The 24,974-nt window shown below is 46.5% G+C and overlaps 1 protein-coding gene across 1 annotated transcript; it reads right to left on the bottom strand.

Annotated features, from left to right (window-relative positions):
* Positions 1–20,858: 20,858 nt before the first annotated feature.
* On the bottom strand, positions 20,859–22,617 carry LOC119368455 (zyxin-like). Its single transcript, XM_037633710.1, has 3 exons — positions 22,384–22,617; positions 21,693–22,301; positions 20,859–20,916 (listed from the first exon to the last, which is right to left on the bottom strand). The coding sequence occupies exons 2-3, from the start codon at positions 22,280–22,282 to the stop codon at positions 20,892–20,894; spliced, it is 615 nt and encodes a 204-aa protein (XP_037489607.1). The 5' UTR covers positions 22,283–22,301; positions 22,384–22,617; the 3' UTR covers positions 20,859–20,891.
* Positions 22,618–24,974: the final 2,357 nt, after the last annotated feature.

A 24,974-nucleotide genomic window follows, 5' to 3' on the forward strand; every position in this document is an offset into this window, starting at 1 on the left:
TTTGCTGCTCAGGTCTTTGACTTTTTTTTGCTGCAGAGATATTGGACTTGCTTGGGCTGAAAAAGATATGACCCAAGCTTATATTGAAGTGATGTATGAGGCTGATTTAGTTAATACTGCAGTTTGAAGATTGTACAAATAATTGTATCTGAATAAACAATTTTTCCTGTACACTGGAATGTACTGAATTTTTTGCTGTAATAGCACACAATGTCGTAGTGAGTTGCCTGAATAAAACTTCAGGAGTTTGTGTACTGGGAGGGGAGCGGGAACTCATTCAGATTATGTTTGATTTTCAAGGCTGTTTGGGACGGAAACCAGGGGTGCCTGTACAGGATGGGTGGGGATTGGCGTTGGAAGAACCTGCTGAAGTATTGAGTGGGCTACCTGTAGCGGAAAACGCAGTGAGCGATTGAACCCCCACACTCGCAGCGTTGGACCGATCAATGAGTAGTTATGTAGGTTCTTGGTACACTTGCTGCACCTACTGTAGCGTATAATGGATAACGACGATCCATTTGCAGGGAGGGGTGCACATCGTCGGTGGTCGCATGGACATAACTCACTGGTACCATGCAGAGAGGTGTGATGAAGATCGTACTGTATGAAGGAGGCGTACATAACTCGCTGACTCCTTTTTCCGGTGGCTGTTCAGGTTCGATCGGATCAGGGCCAGCAGATCGGCGGTGGCATCCCGCAGGATAACTTGACGGGTGTGGCCGTCATAAGGACATCACGTATCGTTGGCCAACCTGTTGCATTATTAAAATCGGGTATGTCCCACAATCTTTTGCTGCGTCCGATCCGCATGATGACGAACGGTGAATGATACCGTGACCAGGCGAGGACAAGCGCGCCAATGAATTTTCCTATCCAGGACTTTGTACTGTACTAATATTTAGAAAAAAAGTTTGTCTATATCTCTTTCAGGTTCGTGCTAGCTATTTCTTTGAACGACATTCCGACAATATGTGCAAAAGGATGATGCCCATATGGACTAAATTTCTCTCTTTTGTAGGTTAAAAAAATTGGTCTTCCGTGGGTTACAAACCAATGCTTGCTTGCGTACACTCTGGAGCTCCAGTTAAAGATGGAAAGCTATAATGTACTGTGATGAGTAACCATCAGTTGGTGAATCCATTATCTTATGAATACTACTGTATCTTTCTCATCTCTTATATTGACTGAGCGAACAAAGTGTACAAATGAAGTCATGATGAGCTGAGCTGAGCAGCTGGCGATCAGATGATTTCTGGTCCCTGCTTGCTATTTCTGATTTTGAAGCTATTCCTTCAGGACACATGATTACACTACATTACGAGTTGAAAAAGTGTGCAAACTGGAAGTTAGTACTAAAGCGAATTGCTCTTTTTGATCTGCAAACAAATTTCAGTCATAATATGTGACATTCAAGTGGGAACACAAACTAGGACGTGTAAGATTTGTTTCTCCCGTTGCAACGCACGGGCCTTTTGCTAGTCATTGTAACAAGAAAATCTGGTAGAATTGAAGACGAACACTAGACACATAGAGTGAGTAGGGTGAACTCACGATGTTGCATTTGTTGGGCAGCCTGAACCCAATAGTTTTTTTTCTACAATTTGTTCCTTGAGTAGTTCAGTGCTTGCTCCTAGGACTTGAAATTTATCCTGCAGAAAATTGAAGTTGCGTCACTGAGCGTGGTAGTAGTAGTAAATGTGGTTTGTTATTATTATTTATGAGAAGCAAGAACTTACAGAAGCGTCAATGTACATTATATGCTTGTGCACAAATGTCGGCGTTGCATAGAATTGTTCTTTCATCAGCAACTCTGAGTAAGCATCGACCACGAATGAGTTGATATATCCGTATACCTTCATTGACAAACCTAAAGTTTGATGATCGGCCCAACGTCGGTTGACGAAGAATATCCTCTTGCTGCCAAAAAATATAAATGCATTTTAAATCGTATGATTTTCTTATTTAACATTAGAGTTGATGAGTATTCAATTGCAATAGTAGAAGAATCCAGCCGAAACACTTTAATTTGAAAGCTTCAGGCAGAATGCATTGCAGTAGTAGAAGAAGGGATCAAAACATTACTGTAACAGGAAGAACTAATTCATTACCTATCATTTTGACTGATGCCTGGTGTATTGTCGACGATTATTTCATACACTTCTTTCTCTTGCGTTGTAGAATCTCTTATTTCCCAAAGTTGGCAGTGATCTTGATGGTCATTCCCTTGGTCAGTGAATCAAGTCTGTTCTAGCTGAGAATGATGTTGATGAGGCTGGAAGACATGACCACCGGAGTTCATTTGACCATTACTAAGTTGCAGATGACCCTCATTACTATTGTTGTTTCTTTGGACCATTAGGCCTTGTGGTTGGTGTTGCATTCGCAGTTGTAATGTTCTGACAGTTGGATCACCAGTTGAGCTTGAAGGAATATCTGTTGGAAAATGTTGCAGACAATGGCCGGAATACTGCATGTTGTTGAACTATTGTTGCAAGGCACTGTAACTTTGCCCACGAGAGTCGCTTGTCCGTGGTTGCTGATGGTTCTGCTCTTGCGATTGTCGTTGCTAGCACCGTGCAGTGCTGTTATTCTGAGCATCATTGTGTTGGGGGTAGTGGGCATTATGGACAGGGGTTTGTTGGTGGTACTGTTTGTGACTTTGGTTGTTCATTGCATAAGGTGAGTGCTGGTTGCTATTTGAGCTGCCGTTATTCTGAGCACCAGGACGTCGGTAGTAGTTGTTTTTGAGAGTAGGAACTGGTTGGTAGTGTTGGGACAAAGCAGTTGCTGGCAAACTGTCGGACAAGACAGTTTGAGTTAAACCTATAGAGTATGACATATCAAAAGCCTGTGAGAGGTGGCTACCGCCTGGCATTGAGCCTGATCTGCTGGGTATATGTGGCTCTTGATAGTTAGAAAGGCAAGATCTGGATGACGAGGTTGAATTCTTGGTCAAGTGTGAGACAGTATCAGATTGGCATTATTGGGATGCTACTTGGTTATGAAAGGGTTGCTTCTTATTTTCTTCAACGACTCTGTCAAGTTGTTCATAGGTAGATGCGTCAGACCATATTTCATCATCATCAATGAATCCAGTATCAAGGAGGCCTCTGTGGTTGTCAGCCTGTAGAGACTGATTGGTTGCAGTTTCTGTTGAATTATGTGGAGGCTCCAGTATTCTAACTATTTTCTTAGGAGGTGCCGTATTATTGTTTCCTGGATCTTCTGACTGCTGTAAGGACCTCTTTTGAGCTGCCATTTGTGTTTCCAGTTCTGGCGGATGTGCGGTTGTGGTAAGAGGGACGCTGTTTGTGGGATCAATACGTGGTTGTTTGGTACCTTGTTCATGTTCTTCTGCAATGTTATTGTCTTCCGCATCGATAGATGTGGTAGTAATGAATGGAGCATCACTAGTGGATGGAAGTGATTTTCTCGTGTCCAGTACTGTGCCAGAACCACTATCAGAATCAGTGGTGACGGCTACTCTAGGAGCAAGGGAGGAAGTAGCTCTGGTGCGTTCAGTTTCAGCAATGTTCTTCTCATCTCTCAAAATTGAAACAAGATGGACCTTAGCTTCTGGCAGTGAAGAAGAACGTTGTTCAGTGACAATGTTTAACTTTTGTGCAGGCTGGGATACAGTGAGGCTCTTTGCGTTGGTTGAAGAATTTTTGTGAGTGCTATCAGAACCGCTGGACCGTGCAGTAGTTGGTGACGTTTTCCCAATGTGATAAACATGTGCTCCAAGTGTATCCGTTGAGATTGGACCAGTCAGTAATTGTTTGTCAACCGCAGAGTGCGAGGTTGATGTTTCTGTTGCAGTAGGTTTTGCTGTTTCCTCCAAGAGTTTTCCAAGTGGGCTTGTCAAAGAGTTGTGGTCTGCAGATCCTCCAACAGAATTTTGGGTTTCAATCCGTACAGAACACTCAGACAAATTTTCACCTGTCATTATAATTGCCTCGCTCTCCAGCATCTCAGATTTTGGCACGAAGGGCTCATGAACCGGCAAGCCATCAAGGCAGTTGTGCAGATGGTTATGCACTTTGTCCAGATGAATCTTGGCTTGTTCATCAATGTCCTCTTTGTTGTGGTCGATCTTGTTCACCTCCAGTAGCAACTTAATCTGAATTGATGATTTTAGGCATGAAGATAGACGAATTTGGGACTGCTCTTTGTCGTATGGATTCTGGGAGTCTGGGTCAGGGGTATCGCAACAACCCTTTAAATTTTCCAGGGAGTATGACGTGGCTTGAAGGACACTGGTCGAGCCACTGCTGGAAGAACTTTGACTGCTTGTCGTGCTAGAACTTGGAAGCGTAGAATATGTTGAAGGGGGTGATGAAAAAGTTTCTTTTTCATTCGAGTTATCCTGTTGCAAGTTACAATAAACGCCCCGGTCTCTGGTCTTGGTTTCTTTTGCACTAAGATCCCTACCAAGTGAAAGGAGCTTCTCCAATTTCTGCTCGAGAACTGGTTGAAACCACGAGAAAAGTTCTGTGTACATTTCATTGATAACTTTGGCAATTTTCACCTTGGCCTATAATTGAAAAAAAAACATCAGAAATTTTTAATACCGGAAATGAAAATTAGTTATTAATACCGAAAATGAAAAATATCTTGTGAGCTACTGTACATTCTGTCAAGAATTGCAGAATCACACATGATATGCTGCGGGGAAGCGTGGGTAACAAGGTCCATGAATCATGGTCAACACATTCCTTGAAAGAGCACACCCGACGTATTGTATGAAGCATGGTTGACCTATCGCTGTAGGGAAGCAGTGCTATATTGAACACAAAAGCACAACTAACGTACTATATAGGAAGCACTTTTATATTTAACAGAAAAGTGCAGCTAACGTACTATACGAAACACTTCTATATTTAACACAAAGCACAACTAATGTCCTGTAGGAAGCACTTCTGGTTTTAACATAAAAGCACAACTATCGTCCTATAGGAAGCACTTCTAGTTTTAGCACAAAAGCACAGCTAACGTGCTATAGGAAACATTTTTACATTTAACACAAAAGCACAACTAATGTACTATAGGAAGCACTCCTATATTTAACACAAAAGCACCGCTAACGTACTATATAGGAAGCACTTCTATATTTAACACAAAAGCACAGCTAACATACTTTTGTAAGCACTTCTATATTTAACACAAAGGCACAACTAACGTCCTGTAGGAAGCACTTCTGGTTTTAACACAAAAGCACAGCTAACGTCCTATAGGAAGCACTTCTAGTTTTAACACAAAAGCACATCCAACGTACTATAGGAAGCACTTCTGGTTTTAACACAAAAGCACAGCTAAACGTCCTATAGGAAGCACTTCTGGTTTTAACACAAAAGCACAACTAAGGTACTATAGGAAGCACTTTCATATTTAACACAAAAGCACAGGTCAGGTACTATAGGAAGCACTTTTATATTTAACACAAAAGCACAGCTAAGGTACTATAGGAAGCACTTCTATATTAAAAACAAAAGCACGGCTAACGTCCTGCAGGAAGCACTTCTGGTTTTAACAGAAAAGCACAGCTAACGTACGATAGGAAACTGTCTAGATGAGCATGAAAGGACAGCTAACGTTCTATATGAAGCACTTCTAGTTTTAACACAAAAGCACAGCTAACGTACTAATAGGAAATTGTCTGGATGAACACAATAGGACATGTATCTTTTTCGTAAAAATTTAGGGAGCATCATTTCAAACATAAAATCAGGTGCAGTAGCTGGAAATCACTTACGGAACAAAGTTTTTCTTGAGGCACAAATTCTTCTACATAGGCTTCTAGTCTGGGACTCATTTGAAAAAATGGCGCCTGAAAGCCAGGCGATGGTTGGAAAGGTGTGTGCCTAATGTCTTTCAGCTGCCATGCAGAAGGAAACAATTATAGTCAAGTCAAGTTAATACATTGCAGCTAAGTCATTATGTTGAGTCGAAAACTTCGCCAAAGGAAAATGATGAAAAGTTGACTCACCATGTGTTTCCCAAAAATTCCGTTCTCTGTTGACAGGCTGTCTATGTTAGCATAATTCTTAATGGCCTCTGTGTCCCACATGACAAGTCTTGCAGGAGTGTCAGGTTCCAGGTCCATAATCTTCGTATCCAGGTACTCAAAATACGTTATCTGCAAGTGGGGAAGAGGTAAAAATGAATCATGTTCTCGTAGCTGCTTGTGTGTATAAAGAAATGTACAAGTTAGTGAACGAACCACTAGAATCAGGAGGCAGCCACACAGGGCGCCTGCGAATCCTTTGTCCTTGAAGGTCTGGAGTGATGCCACCAGTTTCTCTGTGACAGCATTGGACCAATCATATGATGATATGTTACTTGCTGGTCCTTCTAGAGCGGCTAAGTAGTCGGGGCTAACACAGTCATATGTCGTTGGGCATAGAAATACCGCTGTTGCAAACATCACGAAAACCCGTTGAAACACTTCTCCTGTCAGCTCTGGGGTTATGAGATCAGTTAACTCTCTGATGTTTGGAGCGTGCCCAGCACACCGAGTTTCAGACTTAACCTGACATCTGAAAGCTTCTGAGCATTTTCTAGGGATAATCTGCCCGTCCAGTGGAATTCCTAAGATCCGGTGCACGGTGTACGAGTTGATGAGGAATCTGTATCCACTAGGCAGTAGGAAACACCTGGAAGGGCAATCCAAATAGCGAACAAGCCAGCGAACGAAACACCTTGGAAGCTCGCGATAGCATAGATCTAGAAGGTATCCAAATCCAATATCTCTGACAAGCTGCTTTTGTGGTTCTATTAGCTTTTCACAGACAGTAATGAATTTCTGGAAGCTAAGTTTTGTGCTGAACTCTTCTTCATATTCACCCATTGTAACAGCTTTGTGGACAAAGATAAGAAATGACCTTTAGCAAATGTATTGTTGAACCACATGCTTTTCTGGCAGAAGCTTACATACAAACGCTGAGTCAGCAAAACAGAGACAAATATTTAAGCCGGGATTAAAAATGCAGCTAGAATGAGAGGCATTGATTTCCAAAGAAATTTCAACGACACACGCGAGATGCATGATAAAAAAACACCTACTTCGAGGGAGCAAGCTGCTTCTTTGTCCTGTACTCCTCAACAAGCTTTTTGTGCACTGCACGTTTTAACTCGATCCTTAGTCTCTCTGTTTCTAGCTGGTCATGAACCATGAAATCTTGGGTGACAATCTCTGTGCCATCGACAGACTGGGACTGAGTCTCCGACAGCTGTGGGGTGGAGTCCATCTCATTGAACTCTACATAAGAGGTCACAAGACATCATCATTACCAGGTCAACTATGTAAGACAGTTGTTAGCAGTCCATGTGAGACCATCATTGTCGGTGTCAAAACCGGCGGATCTCGGGTAAGGGGTCCCGAACTGTGCATCTAAGGCTAATGGTAACAGGAGGCAGGGGACACGATGTTTTACCCAGGTTCGGGCCCTCTCGATGGAGGTAATACCCTACTTCCTGCTTGATTGATATTGATGATATGAGTATTACAAGAGTTGATCTACCACGAGATCGAAGAGGCTAAACCCTAGAAGCTAGCCTATGATTATGATTGTTGTTGTCCTACGGACTAAACCCTCCGGTTTATATAGACACCGGAGGGGGCTAGGGTTACACAGAGTCGGTTACAGAGAAGGAAATCTACATATCCGAATTGACAAGCTTGCCTTCCACGCAAATGAGAGTCCCATCCAGACACAGGACGAAGTCTTCAATCTTGTATCTTCATAGTCCAACAGTCCGGCCAAAGTATACAGTCCAGCTGTCCGAGGACCCCTTTTCTAGGACTCCCTTAGTAGCCCCTGAACCAGGCTTCAATGACGATGAGTCCGGCGCGCAGATCGTCTTCGGCATTGCAAGGCGGGTTCCTTCTCCGAATACTCCATAGAAGATTTTGAACGCGAGAATCGTGTCCGACTCTACAAAACAAATTCCACATACCACCGTAGAGAGTACAATATTCCAAGATCTAATCTGCTGACGGCTTCTTATGACATCCTGCCATGGTCCGGTCTTTATTCGAACCGTTTTTCACAACCAGCCACTACACGTGATGCGATGCGGTTCTATTGGCACGTCTTGTCGAAGCACAGATCGTGTCCCCATTATCACGGGATTCTCATGAATACAGGTGTGGGTAACCCAACCGTGTTTGTTTAATATGACTCCTTGATTTTAGGCAAGTCCCAAACGGTCATGCCAAGGATGCTTGATATTTGTCCTCTTTATAAAGGGGCCAAGGCCTGCCCTTTTCTTCCCACGTTTGATCCTTCCCCTCTCAAACCTCGAGTTCCAACACCCAAGGCTTAAGCTAAGCGTTTCAGACCTTCAACCATGTCCGGATCCAACCTTCAAGGCCGGTGGATGGCCTCCTCCGTCACAGAGGAGGACGTCAAGAAACTTAGGGAGGCCAGGTATCTCATCGCCGAGATTCCGCACAGGCTACCTGCACAAGGGCAGGTCATCCCCACTCCCGAACCCAACGAGAGTGTCGTTTTTATTTCCCACTTTCTCCAAGAGCTAGGTTTTAGCGTTGATCCCTTCGTGAGAGGGCTCGTGTTCTACTACGGACTAGATTTCCACGATCTAGCTCCGGATTCCGTCCTTCACATCTCGTCATTTATCGTCGTGTGTGAAGCCTTCCTCCGCATCACCCCCCCCACTTCGGCCTATGGCTCAAGACCTTCAATGTGAGGCCGAGGGTGATGGACGGGCGTCACGCAGAGTGCAGAGGCACTATAATAAGCAAATGCGCCGATGCCCCATGGACAAAGGGTTCTTTCACAGAAACTTCTCATTTATGGCAGCAGGAGTGGTTTTACATCATAGTTCCCCGAGGTCCAAAGCGGGTGGCTGCTCCAGCGTTCCGCTCGGGCCCTCCACCGCAAATGGCGTCATGGGTCAACAAGGGGCTGGACTGGGGGCCGATTAACGACGTGCCGACATTGCAAAGCCGCATCCGAGACCTCCTCAAGAGGGATGTCAATCTTGTCAAGATAATGCAAGTGATGCTGGTTCGTCGAGTCCTGCCCTGCCAACGTCGTCCTCTCCGTATGTGGGAGTTCAACCCGAAAGGACCGTGAACCATTCAACAATTCTTCGGCATGACGCTCAAAGAGATGTATGGGTCATTCTTCGGATCAAGAATAAAGTGTTCGGACACCACCGAGGACGTGGGTCTCAACTGCAACCGTCCGGATACCCAGGTAAGTACTTCTGTTACCGAACACACCATCCTTTATGTTTATTATAACATCATTCTGAAAAATTGCTCTCTGCCAGGACTGGCTAAGGAAGGCGGAGAGAATTATGTGTCCGGCCCCTCTTCGCAAAGGCTCACTGGATCCTTTGTTGACCAGGATGCTTGAGCGCGCGCCATATCAGGTGCCATCAGGAGAAGACGAGGGGGGGGGGGAATAGAGAAGCCATAGGTGGGCCTCATATTCTACACATCCAAATTTGGGGAGTAAGTGCCTCCGCGAAGGAGGATAATTGGGGAGGGGAATCTAAAATCCCCTCTCCTCAAGGTAAGAAAAGGGCCGCCTCTGAAGACTTGGAAACAGAGGCTTCCAAACGAGGGAAGAAACCCTCGCCAAGGGGCCCTGCGCCAGAGGGCGTCCTTACCATGCAGCGCCCGCAAGGGGGCCAACCCTCCACCGAGCCGTAAGTAAAAGAGTACTTTGGTAAATATATCCCGTTTTGTCTCTGAGGATAGTAACCGAAACATATTTGTTGTAGTCCGGCTCGTAGCCTTTCTCCACAGAGTTCGTCTTCGGGGGATCTTCCTCCGGAGATGATGGAGAGCGAAACGCCTCCCCCTGCCTCCCCGTCACATGGGGCGGACGACCCCGAGGTGTCTTCATGGAGGATTTCTCCCGATCCACCGAGGCCAGAAGTTGACACTTCGGCTGCCCGTGGTTCGAACTATTCGGCTGCCAAGGAGAATGATAGGAGGAGTCCAGGATTGTCCGACATACAGCCGGACACACTGATGGGTCTACTGGGGCGAGCGTCCATCTCAGAGACACATCATACCTTAATGGGTACGGTGATTGAGAGGATTTCATCCGCCAAAAGCGGATTGAATGAAGCCTTTACAAGTGTGCTGAGCGGCTTTGAGGTACGCAAAATAATATATGTATTTCTGACGGTACCGCACATGCTAGGTGTGCTATGTATAGATAGTAGCCCCTGAGACTCTGGTCGCCACCCAGAGGTGGCAAACAGAGGATCGTAATCCCAGGTAATAATCGCGCTGCTTTTTATGTGCAGGCAGCTGATTGTCCGGCGGCTGACCGGACTGCTGATTTTGTCGAACTAAAGAAGCAGCTGGACGTGGCGGATGCCGACATCACGCTTGTTAACAAGCGGCTTGACGAGGCCCAGGGTATGTATGTTCGACATGTCAGTAAATTGTAAGAGGAGCATTATGCTAGTATCTTATAATATATTATGACTGTAGATGGGGCTGCTGCTGTAGAGACCCTTCGGGCGGAGCTTGCCCGAGCCAAGGAACAAGCTCGAATAAGCGATGCGGCCGCCCTGAAGGCGGTCGAAGAGTTGAGAGCCGAACAGGCCGCTCATCGCCAGAGCGAGGAAAAGATAGCCGAGATGGATGTTAAGCTAAAAGATGCCGTCGACCGCTATGAGCTCCTTGAAAAGGACAGCCAAGCAAGAGTGGCCGACCTGAAGAAGGCCCTGGAGGCAGCCAAGGAAACCCGCTCTGAAATGAGAGGGATAAGGGAGGAGCTTCGGGAAGCTGGAGATATCACGGCTGGGAGGCCCTATTTGTTGCGGATGAAGTTTGGAGATCCGAAGTATGCCCCTCTGGATCAGTTGTGGAGCGCTGTAGACGCATATGCTGACCTGGCAAAGAGTGCTGCTGATGCGACTGAGTTTTACAAAGATTGGAAAGACCATCAGGTAGAGAGGTTATTCTGGTCGCAGTTCAGTGCCCCGACGCGTCTGCTGCCGTTGAGTGAAAGGATGTCCGCATGAGCCGAACTCCATAGGTTGTCCGGGCTTGCTATGAGGTCTGTAGTGGATCACTTTGGCCACGTGGACCAAGGCCAGACAACTATTTTGGATTAGTGCAACAATTCCTTGGTGCTGTGTCACATATCGATGCCGTGAAGAGGTCGGCGTGCATAGAGGGTGCGCGGATGACTTTTGCCCATGTTAAAACATACTGGGCTGGGATGGAAACCACCGCTATTGCAACCCAGGGTCCGGGGGAAGGCCAGGACCCGGCCGAGCATTATTTTGAAGAAGTATTAGAAGGCGCCCATTTAATAGAGGCTCAGTGCTCGAAGAGTGCCATGTTCGAGTGACATGTATCTCAACTGTAAAGACAATGCTATGTTAATTATAAAGGTTGTGTTTATACTTTTGCCCGAAAGTATTGTAGTGCCTCCTGTGCGGCCGTTTATGTATGTATATAACCTAAAAGTTAGTAGTCATCGGCTTCATCCCCCACGCATATAATGCGGGGGTGTTCGAGAAAACGCGTAGTCACACTTGATCCAACGTCTTGGTCCGTTAAGGAGGTGGTAGCGCAGCGAACCAGGCAATCGGACTATATAGCTTTAACACTTTCACTTAGACATAGGAGTTTGACGGTGGGGCTACTATATAGTCCCTGGTACTTCCGCGTTCATCCGAATATGGTGCACGTATGTATGTGACCGGGAAACCGGTCCTTTGTTAATGCGGAGGAATCGCGAAGATTCCACTGGGTCATCGAGTGGTTGACCAGTCTCGCGCTGTATCATGACAGTCAGTTTTCGGCTTTCTTTACTGAGGTGCTCATCCAGATGAACCAGGGCACAATCACAGTAGTTCTCCCTGTGCCGCCTTAGCCGATAGAATGGAACGTAAGGTAGCAAAACACGGGAGCCGGCCAAACCCAACATTTGACCAAAGACATGATTCGGAGCTGATGCATACAAGGCCAAACTCGCGACGCCGAACACTCCCTAAGGTATTCAGACTTTACAATATATATTGGGCCGAGTAACACCCTCGATAATAAGCCCTGAGTTTCCAGGTACATGCATTAGTCTGGTGTGACAAAAATGCCAAAAACGCCAGTATCCCTTCTGGTTGTATCAAGTTTCCGGAGGGGAAGAAGCAACAAAAGACATTAAAAAGGTTTACGCAGGGTCTTAATCTAAAGAGAAACCTTTGAGCGGGGCCCTGCTGCACGTCTGCGCCTTTATGTCCGTTGTGCCGTATCCTGGAAGGGTGTAGCACGATGATCATCTGTAAAAGGGAAAAACCCAGGTGAAAGACTTCATGCGAGGAGTTCGGTAATCTAAATGAACCATGAAAATGCAATATGTTATTGTATTGATAGGGTCGGGCCAAACTATGGGCCTCTTCTTTTTGCGAGCAGCCCCTAGCACCATTTATGAGGATATCCCAGCTGGGCTGTTACATTTGGTGGAGCGCCGGACTCGTCTAACCGTGTCCGTGGTCTTGACGACCGACCGTTTATTCTAGTTGGAGGGACCGCTCAGTGTTCGGCTGCTAGAGCCACCACGTATTCTTCCGCGTGTAAGGAACGCTCTGTATTTCCGCTAACTGTGATGACGCCGCGTGGACAGGGCATCTTAATTTTAAGGTAGGCGTAATGCGGTACTGCATTAAAACGAGCAAAGGCCATTCTTTTGAGTAGTGCATGATAGCCACTTCGGAATGGAGCGATGTCGAAGGTTAGTTCCTCGCTTCTAAAGTTGTCGGGAGAACCAAATACAACCTCTAGTACTAGAGAGCCCGTACAGTGGGCCTCGATGCCTGGTATCACTCCTCTAAAGGTAGTGTTGCTTAGGCTGATTCTTGACGGGTCTATCCCCATTTTGCGGACAGTGTCCTGATATATCAGGTTTAGACTACTACCGCCGTCCATAAGGACTCGGGTGAGATGGTATCCATCAATTATTGGGTCGAGCACCAAGGCAGCCAATCCTCCGTGCTGGATACTAGTCGGATGATCCATGCGATCAAAGGTGATCGGGCAGGCCGACCAGGGATTGAATTTGGGGGCAACGGGCTCCACAGCGTATACGTCTCGGAGTGCGCGTTTGCGCCTACTCTTTGGAATGTGAGTTGCGTAAATCATATTCACTGTTTTGCTTCTGGTGGGAATTTTTTCTGTCCTCCAGTGTTCGGCTAGCGAGGCTCATCCTCGTCTTCACTTGGCGTCTCCCTCCGCTTTTGTTTGACATTTAGCTTGCCGGCCTGCTTGAAAACCCAACACTCTCTGTGGGTGTGGTTTGCAGGTTTTTCGGGGGTGCCGTGAATCTGACATAATTTGTCTAGAATCTTGTTTAGGCTGGACGGTCCATCTCTACTGCCTTTAAATGGCTTCTTCCATTGACCGGGTCGTGATCCCCTGAATTCGGCATTGACCATCGTGTTCTCTCGGCTATCATCATTGTTTCGACACTTGTTTTTGTTGCGTCGCGACTTCCCGTTGCCATCCCTGACTTCGGATGTGCTTGGGTCGCTGGTGCCGCTACGGGCCAACCAGCTGTCCTCGCCCGCGCAAAAGCGGGTCATAAGGCTTGTTAAGGCTGCCATTGTCCTCGGCTTTTCCTGGCCGAGGTGTCTGGCAATCCATTTGTCCCGGATACTGTGTTTGAAGGCCGCTAAGGCTTCGGCGTCCGGGCAATCAACTATTTGATTCTTCTTAGTAAGAAATATGTTCCAGAGTTTCCGGGCTCACTCTCCGGGCTGTTGAATTATGTGACTTAGGTCATCTACGTCCGGAGGTCGGACATAGGTCCCTTGAAAATTGGCCCTAAAAGCATCCTCAAGTTCTTCCCAACTTCCAATTGAGTTTTCAGGAAGGCTTTTCAACCAGTGCCGAGCTGGTCCTTTCAATTTGAGGGGTAGGTATTTAATGACGTGGAGATCATCTCCGCGAGCCATGTGAATATGAAGGATAAAGTCCTCAATCCAGACCCCAGGGTCTGTAGTTCCGTCGTATGCCTCTATATTCATGGGTTTAAATCCTTCCGGAAATTCATGGTCCAGCACCTCATCGGTGAAGCACAGGGGGTGTGCGGCACCCCTGTATTTGGACATGTCGTGGCATGCTGTCGACGGATGTTGTGTTCGGTGCTGATTCCTAGCTGGTATTCGATCAATGTGATCGTTTCGGTAGCTCTGATCCCGTGCCGAAGCACGCTTCCTAGATCCATAGATGGACCTGGCCATACCGGACTTTTTGTCCAAGAGCTCACGTAAATCGTGTGCAGACTTGTGTGCGGCATCATTAGCCGTCTTGTCACGGCCACAGGGTGGTTGGTCCGGCTGATCGGTCATTTTCGGCTGAATGGGCTCTATGGCCTCGTTGTCGAATTCGGGCAGCAGCTTACGCTTTGGATAGGTCTTTTTGTGACGATCGCCGCCGTATTTTTCTTCTGTGTCGAGCACTTTGTTCCACCTGCGGTTGAGAATATCCTGCGCGGCCTTAAGCCTTTGCTTCTGCTTCTTTAGGCTCCTCGCGGTGGCGATAAGCCTTCTGTGGAGGTTCTCTTGTTCCAAGAGTTTTCCTGGGATGATGAGTGCATCATCGTCCGGGCTGTTCTCCTCTCCGGAGACAGGTTGGTGAATTTTACCCTCGGGATCGGCGTCATCTGACGTTGGCTCCGGACTATGTTCTTCGTCCCCTGGCTCATCCTGCTCCATCTCTGGGTCCATGGGGTCGTCGTTTCCTTTGGAGTCAACCGGGGTATTATTATTTCTTGCGCTGTTGTCGCTGTTTTTACTGTGGCAGGATTTAGAGCGGCGCCTACGGCGCCGCTTTGGTGGCTTATCGAGGGGATTATCCTTCATTGCATCATCACCATCGCCTTCTTTTGGTGTGTCCACCATATATATATATCATATGATGAGGTGGCAGTCCAGCGCCCGGTGGGCGGTGGTTCCTGTTCTTCTCCTGCATCATCATAAATACCGTCGATGTCTTTAGAGTCGAAATCGAACGTGTCGGTTAGGTCATCGACAGTGGCTATTAAGTGGGTGGTGGGTGGGGAATGAATTTCTTTGTCGTCCGCTTCCGACTCGAGCCGGACATAGTTCGGCCAAGAATCTCCCGACAAGGAAAGAGACCTTAATTAATTTAGCACATCACCCAAGGGCGAGTGTTGGGAAATATCCGCGGAGGTGAACTCCATGACTGATGGCCAATCATGTGGTGGCCGGAGACGAGTCCAAGGTTCCGAGGATACCATCCTTACAGGAGGTGGCTTCAGTGTTCGGCTCCAACGCCGATGAGTGTTCGGCCTCCATGGAGGATGCGACCTACTCCAGTTTGATTCCCAGGGCTGCCGCAGGTACGATCTCCCGAACACTGTCTGATGGCAGATCTAAGTCATGCTCGTCGTGACTGTTCGGCGTACCTGACATGGGCTCGAATCCATCGAAGATCAAGTCTCCGTGAATATCGGCAGTATAGTTTAAACTTCCAAACTGACCTGATTGCCAGGGGCATAGCTATCGATCTGCTCCTGGTGGCCAAGCGAGTTGGCTCGCAATACGAAGCCGCAGAATATGAAGATCTATCCGGGAAGGAAAACCTCCCCCTGGACTGCGTCGTTGAAGATGATTGAAGGATCCATCAAGCCTTATCGCGACGACACAATGGAACTCTCAATGAAAGCACCAATGTCGGTGTCAAAACCGGCGGATCTCGGGTAGGGGGTCCCGAACTGTGCGTCTAAGGCTATTGGTAACAGGAGGCAGGGGACACGATGTTTTACCCAGGTTCGGGCCCTCTCAATGGAGGTAATACCCTACTTCCTGCTTGATTGATCTTGATGATATGAGTATTACAAGAGTTGATCTACCATGAGATTGAAGAGGCTAAACCCTAGAAGCTAGCCTATGATCATGATTGTTTTTGTCCTACGGACCAAACCCTCCAGTTTATATAGACACCGTAGGGGGATAGGGTTACACAGAGTCGGTTACAGGGAAGGAAACCTACATATCCGAATTGCCAAGCTTGCCTTCCACGCAAAGGAGAGTCCCATCCGGACACGGGACGAAGTCTTCAATCTTGTATCTTCATAGTCCAACAGTCCGGCCAAAGTATATAGTCCGGCTGTCCGAGGACCCCTTATTCCAGGACTCCCTCAATCATCAACAGCTTGGTCCATGTAAGACGGTTTCTAACTCTGAGTTAGTAACTGCTTTGCAAAAAGGGACGTAAGTCCTTTGGATCACGGCTATAGATTGCGGATCTATACATTCATTTGACCTATGACCTCATGTTAGGGATCATGATAGTGAATTTTGACTGCAGTTTCACTGAGCTCTGCAACTAGTATAATATGTGGTCACGAGAGTGCTTAAGTTTTGCATGGCTGGACATATAACTCAACTTAGCAAAACCACGGCGCAAGCATGTAGTTGGCATGATTAAAGTGAGGTCACCTGAGTCCTAATTTTAAATCCATAACCCTTCTGCTGTTAAAACGACGCAACAGTTTGACCACGGACCAGCTGAAGATAATTGGATCCGGAACCGATATTCAAATCGCGTCCCACCTGTTGTGTTGCGCAGATGCGGTGTGTACGCAGATCGCGGAATTGCTAGTACCGGTAAATTTTTTGTTCAAACGTTGAATTGGTGGCATAATCATGGTGATGATGCAATGGATTACCTGAACAGGAGATCCACGGCGAGTGAGATGAAGGAGACCGATAATTTTTCAGTGACGAGCGTACTCTACAGAGGGATCAGGATTGGCTTTCCTTTGCAGAGCTAGAATATGCCTCGCCTGTCGGCACCGATGCTAGATGGAGAGAGATCTGGAACTCATCTTGCGGACGACCCCACAAGTTAGTCAAATACTTGGAGGAACTATTTGAGAGCCCACATGTCAGTATGACTTGGAAGTCCACCTACCACATTTTCTCACCCCAGATGAAGGTACTCCTCGTATGACTCATATAAGGCCGACCCCACAAGTTAGTGAGAGACTTAGAGGAATTAGTAACTGAGAGCCCACTTGCCAGTCTCGTCGACGGTCAAGTGAAGTCGACCTACCACATCTCGTCACGCCAAAAAACATGTGCATCTCTCATGCGTCCAAAAACTCACCCCACCTATCAAGTTATTCTTCTCCTGCACACAAAAAATCAAAGTAGCCTCTCTCTTTCTCTCTCTCTCTCTCTCTCTCTCTCTCTCTTATCTCTCTCCCAGATTCAAAATCATTGAAGGAGATCGCTAACAAACTGCAGGGAAGCAGATTCCCCCACAATTTAGAAAGGTGTGAGTTCCGAACAATCAGCACATAAGATTCGGCAATCAAAGGTTAGTAAAAAATTTATCAACGCACCTTTGCATGGCGATTCCTGATACACGAGATTCAATTCATGGATGAATTTCTTGTGGTCGGGATTCATAGAATAAAACTGTTTAGTTTTACATTGTAGCTCTGATTTGAGTTTGTTTTTTGTTTTGTGTACTCTCGTCCTTGTAATACGAGCTTGTTACTTTTGTTAGGTTTCAATGGTTATCTTTTTGTTAAGTGTTGCACAAGCAAACTAGCATCAGAGGATCTCACGTTGGCTGAGGTTGTAGTTTAATTAAAAAAATGCATCTGGTGTACCGCTTATACTTGGTGAAGAGGCACGGGTATGGTTTTGGTATACCAGATGAGCCTTGATGAATCATATAAATCTTTTGTTTAGAAATTAAAAAAAAATGCATATGCTGCTTTGGATATCTAATTCTGTTTCGTGCTATGTGTTTAGGATTTGGCGAAGGGGATAACAGATGAGGCAAAGAAATATCATAGTTCTCCATCCATTTCAAAGGGAACGCAACATTCACAACAGCAAGTAGTGTACAACGGCAGCACGGATTGCATGGTAGAAGCAGCACAGTCCCTTGGTTGCACAAGTGCCGGAGAAACAAGGAGAAGCATTGCACAAAGCGACAGTGGAGAGGCAGACTCATTTATGGATTTGACCGTGCCATGCAGAAACAACGCTGCTGCGTGTGACAAACAACAGAGCAGCAGCAGCTCCGCTGTAAGTAGACCTGTGGCTGGCGATGAAATTGATGTCTTCAGAAGTGAATGCGATCAGACGAATGAAGACACGCTAGACAGAATCACCATGGCGCCGCCGACCATTATAGAGAAAGAAATGGACGACATGTTCAAAGAAGGCATATACCCAACGATTCATGAGGTCACCGAAGCGCTCGAACCAGAGGGTGGTATGGTATTCGGATCATTGGATGAGTGCCTTTTATTTTTTTGAAGATATGCAAGAAAGGTTGGCTTTGCTGCCAAGCGATCAACGAGTAGAAGATCGACATATGATCAGTAGCTTGACAAGCAGGTGTTTCAGTGCACCAAGGAAGGGCAAAATAAAACAACTGAGAGACATGTTAAGGAAAGAAGGAGCAATTGCTTGATCTGGACAAGCTGCCCAGTCCAAATAACAGCCAAGAGGGATGCAGATAGGAGGAAATGGTATCTGAAGAACGTGCGCCTAGAGCACAACCACCAACTTCACCCATCAGATTGGATGCTGAAGTTCATGAGATGCTATAAGAAGATGACACCTCAAGAGAAATTCTTTATACAAGTGCTGCAGAAGGCGAGGTTAGAACTGAGGAAGGTTATGCAGATTTTTACTGCCATGGGGAAACCGAGGCGAGAAATTATGTTCGACACAATTGACATAAGCAACATTGCATGCCGGGACAGGGCTGGAGAGCGCAACACTGATATCGAGGACACCATGAAATTGTTTGCCGATATGCAGAGGCGGAGGCCGGGATTCCACCATGTGGAAGAGACAGAGAACAATGTAGTGCGGAGCCTGTTCTGGACTGACTCCTTGTGCAAGATGAATTATGAGCTATATGGAGATTTCGTGTCTTTTGACACGACATTCTCTACGAATATATATGGCTTGCCATTTGCACCAATTATAGGTGTCGACAACCATGGGTCGACCGTGCTGTTTGGACTAGGCCTTTTGAAGGATGAGAAAATAGGGTCATTCAAGTGGCTTCTAAGCACATTTGTCGAGGCAATGGGAGGTAAAGAGCCTAAATACATAATAACAGACCAGGACCAGGCGATGAAGACTGCAATAAAGGAAGCTCTTCCGAGAACGAGGCTGTAACGCCCTCGATGCGGCTATATCTCCCACGTGTCGAAGCACGACTTAGAGGCATAACCGCATTGAAAGCAATGTCGCAAGTGAGGTAATCTTCACACAACCCATGTAATACATAAGGGAAAAAGATACATAGTTGGCTTACAATCGCCACTTCACACAATTACATGAATAAAGCATTACATCATCCAGATACAATCAAGGTCCGACTACGGAACCAAAATAAAAGAAGAACCCCAAATGCGACAAAGGTCCCTGATCGACCCCAACTGGGCTCCACTACTGATCAACTAGAACGAAACAACACAAAGGGCAAGATCTTCATTGAGCTCCTCCTTGAGCTCGGATGTGTCACCTGCACGGTTTCATCAGCACCTGCAAACTGGTTTTGGAAGTATCTGGTGAGTCACGAGGACTCAGCAATCTCGCACCCGCGAGATCAAGACTATTTAAGCTTATGGGTAAGGTAAAGGCATGAGGTGGAGCTGCAGCAAGCGACTAGCATATATGGTGGCTAACATACGCAAATGAGAGCGAGAAGAGAAGGCAAAGCACGGTCGATAAAAGTATGATCAAGAAGTGATCCTATAGCAACCTGCGGCAAGCATAACTCCAACACCGTGTTCACTTCCCGGACTCCGCCGGAAAGAGACCATCACGGTTACACACACGGTTGATATATTTTAATTAAGGTCAACTTGGGGTTTTCTACAACCGGACATTAACAAATTCCCATCTGCCACATAACTGTGGGCACGGCTCTCGAAAGTTTAAATCCCTACAGGGGTGTCCCAACTTAGCCCATGACAAGCTCTCACGGTCAACGAAGGAATAGACCTCCACCCGAGACACTCCGATCAGACTCGGTATCCCGGTACAACAAGACATTTCGACAGGGTAAAACTAAACCAGCAACACCGCCCGAATGTGCCGACAAATCCCGATAGGAGCTGCACATATCTCTTTCTCAGGGCACACTCAGATGAGACTAGCTACGAGTAAAACCAACCCTCAAGTTTCCCCGAGGTGGCCCCGCAGGCAGCTCAGTTCGAACCAACACTCAGAGGAGCACTGGCCCGGGGGGGTTAGAATAAAGATGACCCTTGAGTCTGCAGAACCCAAGGGAAGGTGGTAGGTTGTTAGTGCAAATGGTAAAACCAATGTTGGGCATTGCTGGAGGAGCTTTACTTAAGGCGAACTGTCAAGGGGTTCCCATTATAGCCCAACCGTGTAAGGAACGCAAAATCCGGGAACATAACACCGATATGACGGAAACTAGGGCGGCAAGAGTGGAACAAAACACCAGGCATAAGGCCGAGCCTTCCACCCTTTACCAAGTATATAGATGCATTAATTAAATAAGATATATTGTGATATCCCAACAAGTAAACATGTTCCAACAAGGAACAACATCTCCATGTTCCAACAAGGAACAAACTTCAATCTTCACCTGCAACTAACAACGCTATAAGAGGGGATGAGCAAAGCGGTAACATAGCCAATCAACGGTTTGCTAGGACATGGTGGGTTAGAGGTTTGACATGGCAATTTGGGAGGCTGATAAGAAAATGGTAGACATCATAGCATTGGCATAGCAAAAGAGCGAGCAAACTAGCATAGCAAAGATAGTAGTGATTTCGAGGGTATGATCATCTTGCCTGAGATCCCGCAAGGAATAAGAACGATTCCATGAAGAAGACAAACGGGCGTAGTCGAACGAATCCTCACAACTCCGGAGCAAAACCGAAGCTAACGAGAGAAGCAACCCAGAAAGAAGCAAACATCATGGTAAACACACAAGCATAAACATGGCATGATGCGCAAACAAGTATGATGCATGTCCGGTTTAATGAGGCATGGCATGGCAAAGTGCAACAAGCAATACTACAAGTTAAGTGGAGCTCAATATGCAACGAGTTGCATATTGACAAAACACCACGACAAGTTAATTTAGTTCGATCTCGTTTATGTACCCCAACAAAATTAAATGTTGATTCACATGGCAAGAGGTGAAGCATGACAAAACTACCTATCTAGGCAAGTTTAAATGAGGCCGGAAGCAACGAACAATAATTCCGGTAGATCCTCATATGCATAGTTTAAGGTTTGGTACTGTTCTGCCCTAAACACAATTTTAGAGTTGTTAAACATGCAAGATGAGTGCACCATGTTAAACTAGGCAAAATTCTACCCCATTTACATATAAAGTTTATTAAAATCGGAGTTACGGTTATTTAGTTATGAATTAAACTATTTTAGCATGACATAGGAGCAAATTTAATCAAACATCATTTTAAACATTTTTAACATGGATGAAAGTGGCATATTATGAAACTAGGCAAAATTCTAAGCATTTTACATATATAAGTTATTTACATGTGATGCACGGTTAAAGAGTAATTAAATGCATGAACTAGGAGGGTTTTACTGTAAAACAGTTAAATTACTGGATAAAGCGAAATTCGCAGAACTGAAAAAAAACAAGACATGGGCCAGATCTGCTGGGCGCTGGGCTGGGGTCTCACCATGGGCTCTTGGCCCGGTCGATGGAGGAGGTTGGCTGGGCCTGGGGTGGCTGTGACCCAGCCGGATCGGTCAACGGGCGAGCGAGGGGTCGGGCGAACTGCTCTGCTCGTTTCTGACGAACAGAAACAACATCATGTCCATGGCGACAGGAAGCAGGAGGTCGCTGCGGCGGGGCTCGGGGGGGAACCGGCCGGAACGGGCGGATCCGGGCGCGGGAAGATGGATCTGGCTGGTCTTGGGGAAGATCGAGGCGCGGGATGCAGCGCGAAGCAGAGGGCGACGATGGCGAGGCCGAGGAGCGGACGAAGCTCTTGCAGGGCGGGCGTCCACACTCGATGACTCGTGCGCGTGGACGAGGACGGCTGCAGTGCTGCTGGCGGCTTGCTCGCCGGGGATGGCGCGGGCCGCGACAGTGAAGGCAAAGGGCGACGGCGCAGCCACGACAACTTGGCGGCGGCTGACTTGGAAGAAGGGGACGGTCATGGCGTCGGGGCGGAGCGGCTGGTCCGACGAGGCGCACGGGAGGAGGAGGAAAGGCCCTGGCGGCTTGACTCTGGCAGAAGACGGCGGAGCTCCATCCGGTGGCCATGGCGAGGCTCCTGACTGTCCTGAAGAACAAGAGACGGCGAGGTGAGGTGGAGAAGAGGGAAAACAGAGGGAAAAGGAAGGAGAGGGCGACAGCGGCCCTACTCTCAGACGAGTTCCGGCGAGGTACGGTTGCCGGTGGTGGCGCCCGAGGAGCAGCGGCAGTCGGGCACGAGGTGCTCGAGGAGGAATCGAGCGGGAGGATCTCGGGGCCTCGGTTGCGGGGTTGGGTGGATCGAGGGAAGGAGGTGGTTGGCCCGATCGGGAATTCGAGGGAGAGAGGGTGGATCTGGAGGGATCCCGATGAAGATGCTGAGTGGGTGGCGGCGCGGCTAGGGACAAGGGGAGAATTTTTAGGGTTGTCCAAATAGATTAGGGGCGGACTATATATATGAAAAAGGAGGGGAGTTTGGATCATCCGATTAAAATCGTACGGTCGTGAATAAAATAGTTAGGGAGCCCAATTAACAAAACGGAGATGTTTTGTAGATGTTTGGGGATGATCCAGATACAACGGTGACGACTCCCCGGGTCGGGTTCGGGACAATTTCGGACGCGCACGTGAGGGGTTCGATGCACTGTGCAGAGGGGGGGGGGAAGAGAGAGAGAGAGCCCGGCATGGTTTCCGGATACCGAAAACGTCCGACGTTAGACCGGCTATATTGCCGCTATAGTTATCCGTTGGGCTATCAAACGAACTCCGAATGCGATGAAACTTGACAGCCGGTCTATCTACACTATAATAAGACCACACGTCAACTCTCAACCCATTCCGAGAACATTTTTCCGCCACTTATAAAATAATATTTCGGACATGCCGCGGGTGCGTGCAAGTGTGAAAGGGCTCAGAACGGACAACGGAGAGAACGAGGAGGCCGGGACGGATGCAAGTTTTGAAAACATGATGATGCTATGCACATGATGACATGATGAAATGCAACACGCAATAAAATGACAAGGCAACAACAACGAATAACTGGACGACACCTGGCACATCGGTCTCGGGGCGTTACAACACTCCACCACTACGAGAGGATCTCGTCCCGAGATCTAGAATGGCACCGGAGGGAAAACGGAAGAGAAAAAGAAAGGTAAAACTAAGTTGCTTCTTTGACGAACGAGTGAAACCACGAACCTTGAGAGGTTGAGCAATTTAAAAGAAAGAGTACAACAGAGATGAACGAGATTGCAAACAATCCGTTAGAAAAAAACAAGGAACATTATGGGAACTTGAAGGTTGCAAAGACATGAATCAAGAGTTTAAAGGACAAGATAGAATTTGAAAACACTCCGGTTAAAACAAGATGAGAGGGGAAGAATTCGGGCAGCACTCCGGTTGAACATGGAAGGAATTGAACATGAACTTGACAATATGAGAGGATACTTGATGAAATGAACAACACACTGCCTCCGGAACTATTAAAAAAAAGGCACAAGGGGTAAGAAAGATTTCAGACAGCTCTCCAGTTGAGGAAGGAGGGAAAACTTGATAAAATTAGAGAACTCGAATGAAAACACGACACTCCGGTTAAATGGATAAGTAAGGAAAAGAACATGATCTCCAAAATGATATAATGGGTCAAAGAAAACATCACAATGCCTTCGGGAAAAATGAAAGAGTGGAATCGAGAGAACAAAGAAGAGAATAACAACTTCTATCACAATTGAATTTGAAAGAGCCTCCTTAAAAAGAAGGATTGAACGGAGTTGTTAGAAAACCAACAACAAAAAGAATAAGCTTGTAGTGGACTTATTGAAACATCTCAACATTATGAGGTGACAAATGGCCACTAAAGGAAGCCATTGATTTGAGTGAGAGCACCAAGGCGATGAAAACTTCTTTCACCAAGAGGATAGGAGAAAACTTGGGTCATTGATAAGCACCACAAAAGCAGCATTCCTTAGGGAAGGCTTTAGGTGAAAAATGACACAAGATAACTCCAACAAGGAGATTGATGGATTTAAAATACCTCAATCTTGACAACTTGAATAACCAAGGGAAATTGTCAAGAGTGACATAACACCATCTGAAAAGATAAGGTCGAAAGAATTGCACTTCGGAATGCAAGATGAAGAATGCTTGAACTCCTCAAAACAAAACATGTGTTAAGCACCATGTTTATTTTGAAGTATGGCTTGACGGATCTTAACTTCGAGAGAAAACTTGATGAACAATTGAAGAATGAAAGGAATCCTTGACGGACCACCATGAAGAAACTCCATGAAGAACTCCGGTAAACAAAAGGAATGAAAAGAAAGAGAAATTGAAAACACAAGGTGAATCCTTGCAATGATTTAGATGGATCTCCGTGATAATTAGAGCTTGGAACTCCGGGAAAATGAGAAGATGAAACAAATGAAACCGAGAATTTTAAGGGCCTCCGGAATAAAGAATTAATCACTTGGATGAACAAGAATAAGAATTATGTTATGCTTATCCTTCACCAATTAAATTGATGACAAGCAACGGATTTGGCATACCACTTATTCTCGTAGAAAGGATTAAAAGAGATATATCAAAACTTGAGAAGGTCTTCAACGAACCACCGGTAGGATTGGAACAACAAATGAATTGATATGATGAACAAGGAAGAGAGATCTTGAAAGAACCACCGTAAGAATTGATAATGATCAAAGTAGGGGTGCATCACCGGTAAGAATTAGCAAATGAATGAAGGTGCTTGAGACAAACTAGA

Source organism: Triticum dicoccoides, chromosome 2B (assembly GCF_002162155.2).
Source record: "Triticum dicoccoides isolate Atlit2015 ecotype Zavitan chromosome 2B, WEW_v2.0, whole genome shotgun sequence".
NCBI lineage: Eukaryota > Viridiplantae > Streptophyta > Magnoliopsida > Poales > Poaceae > Triticum > Triticum dicoccoides.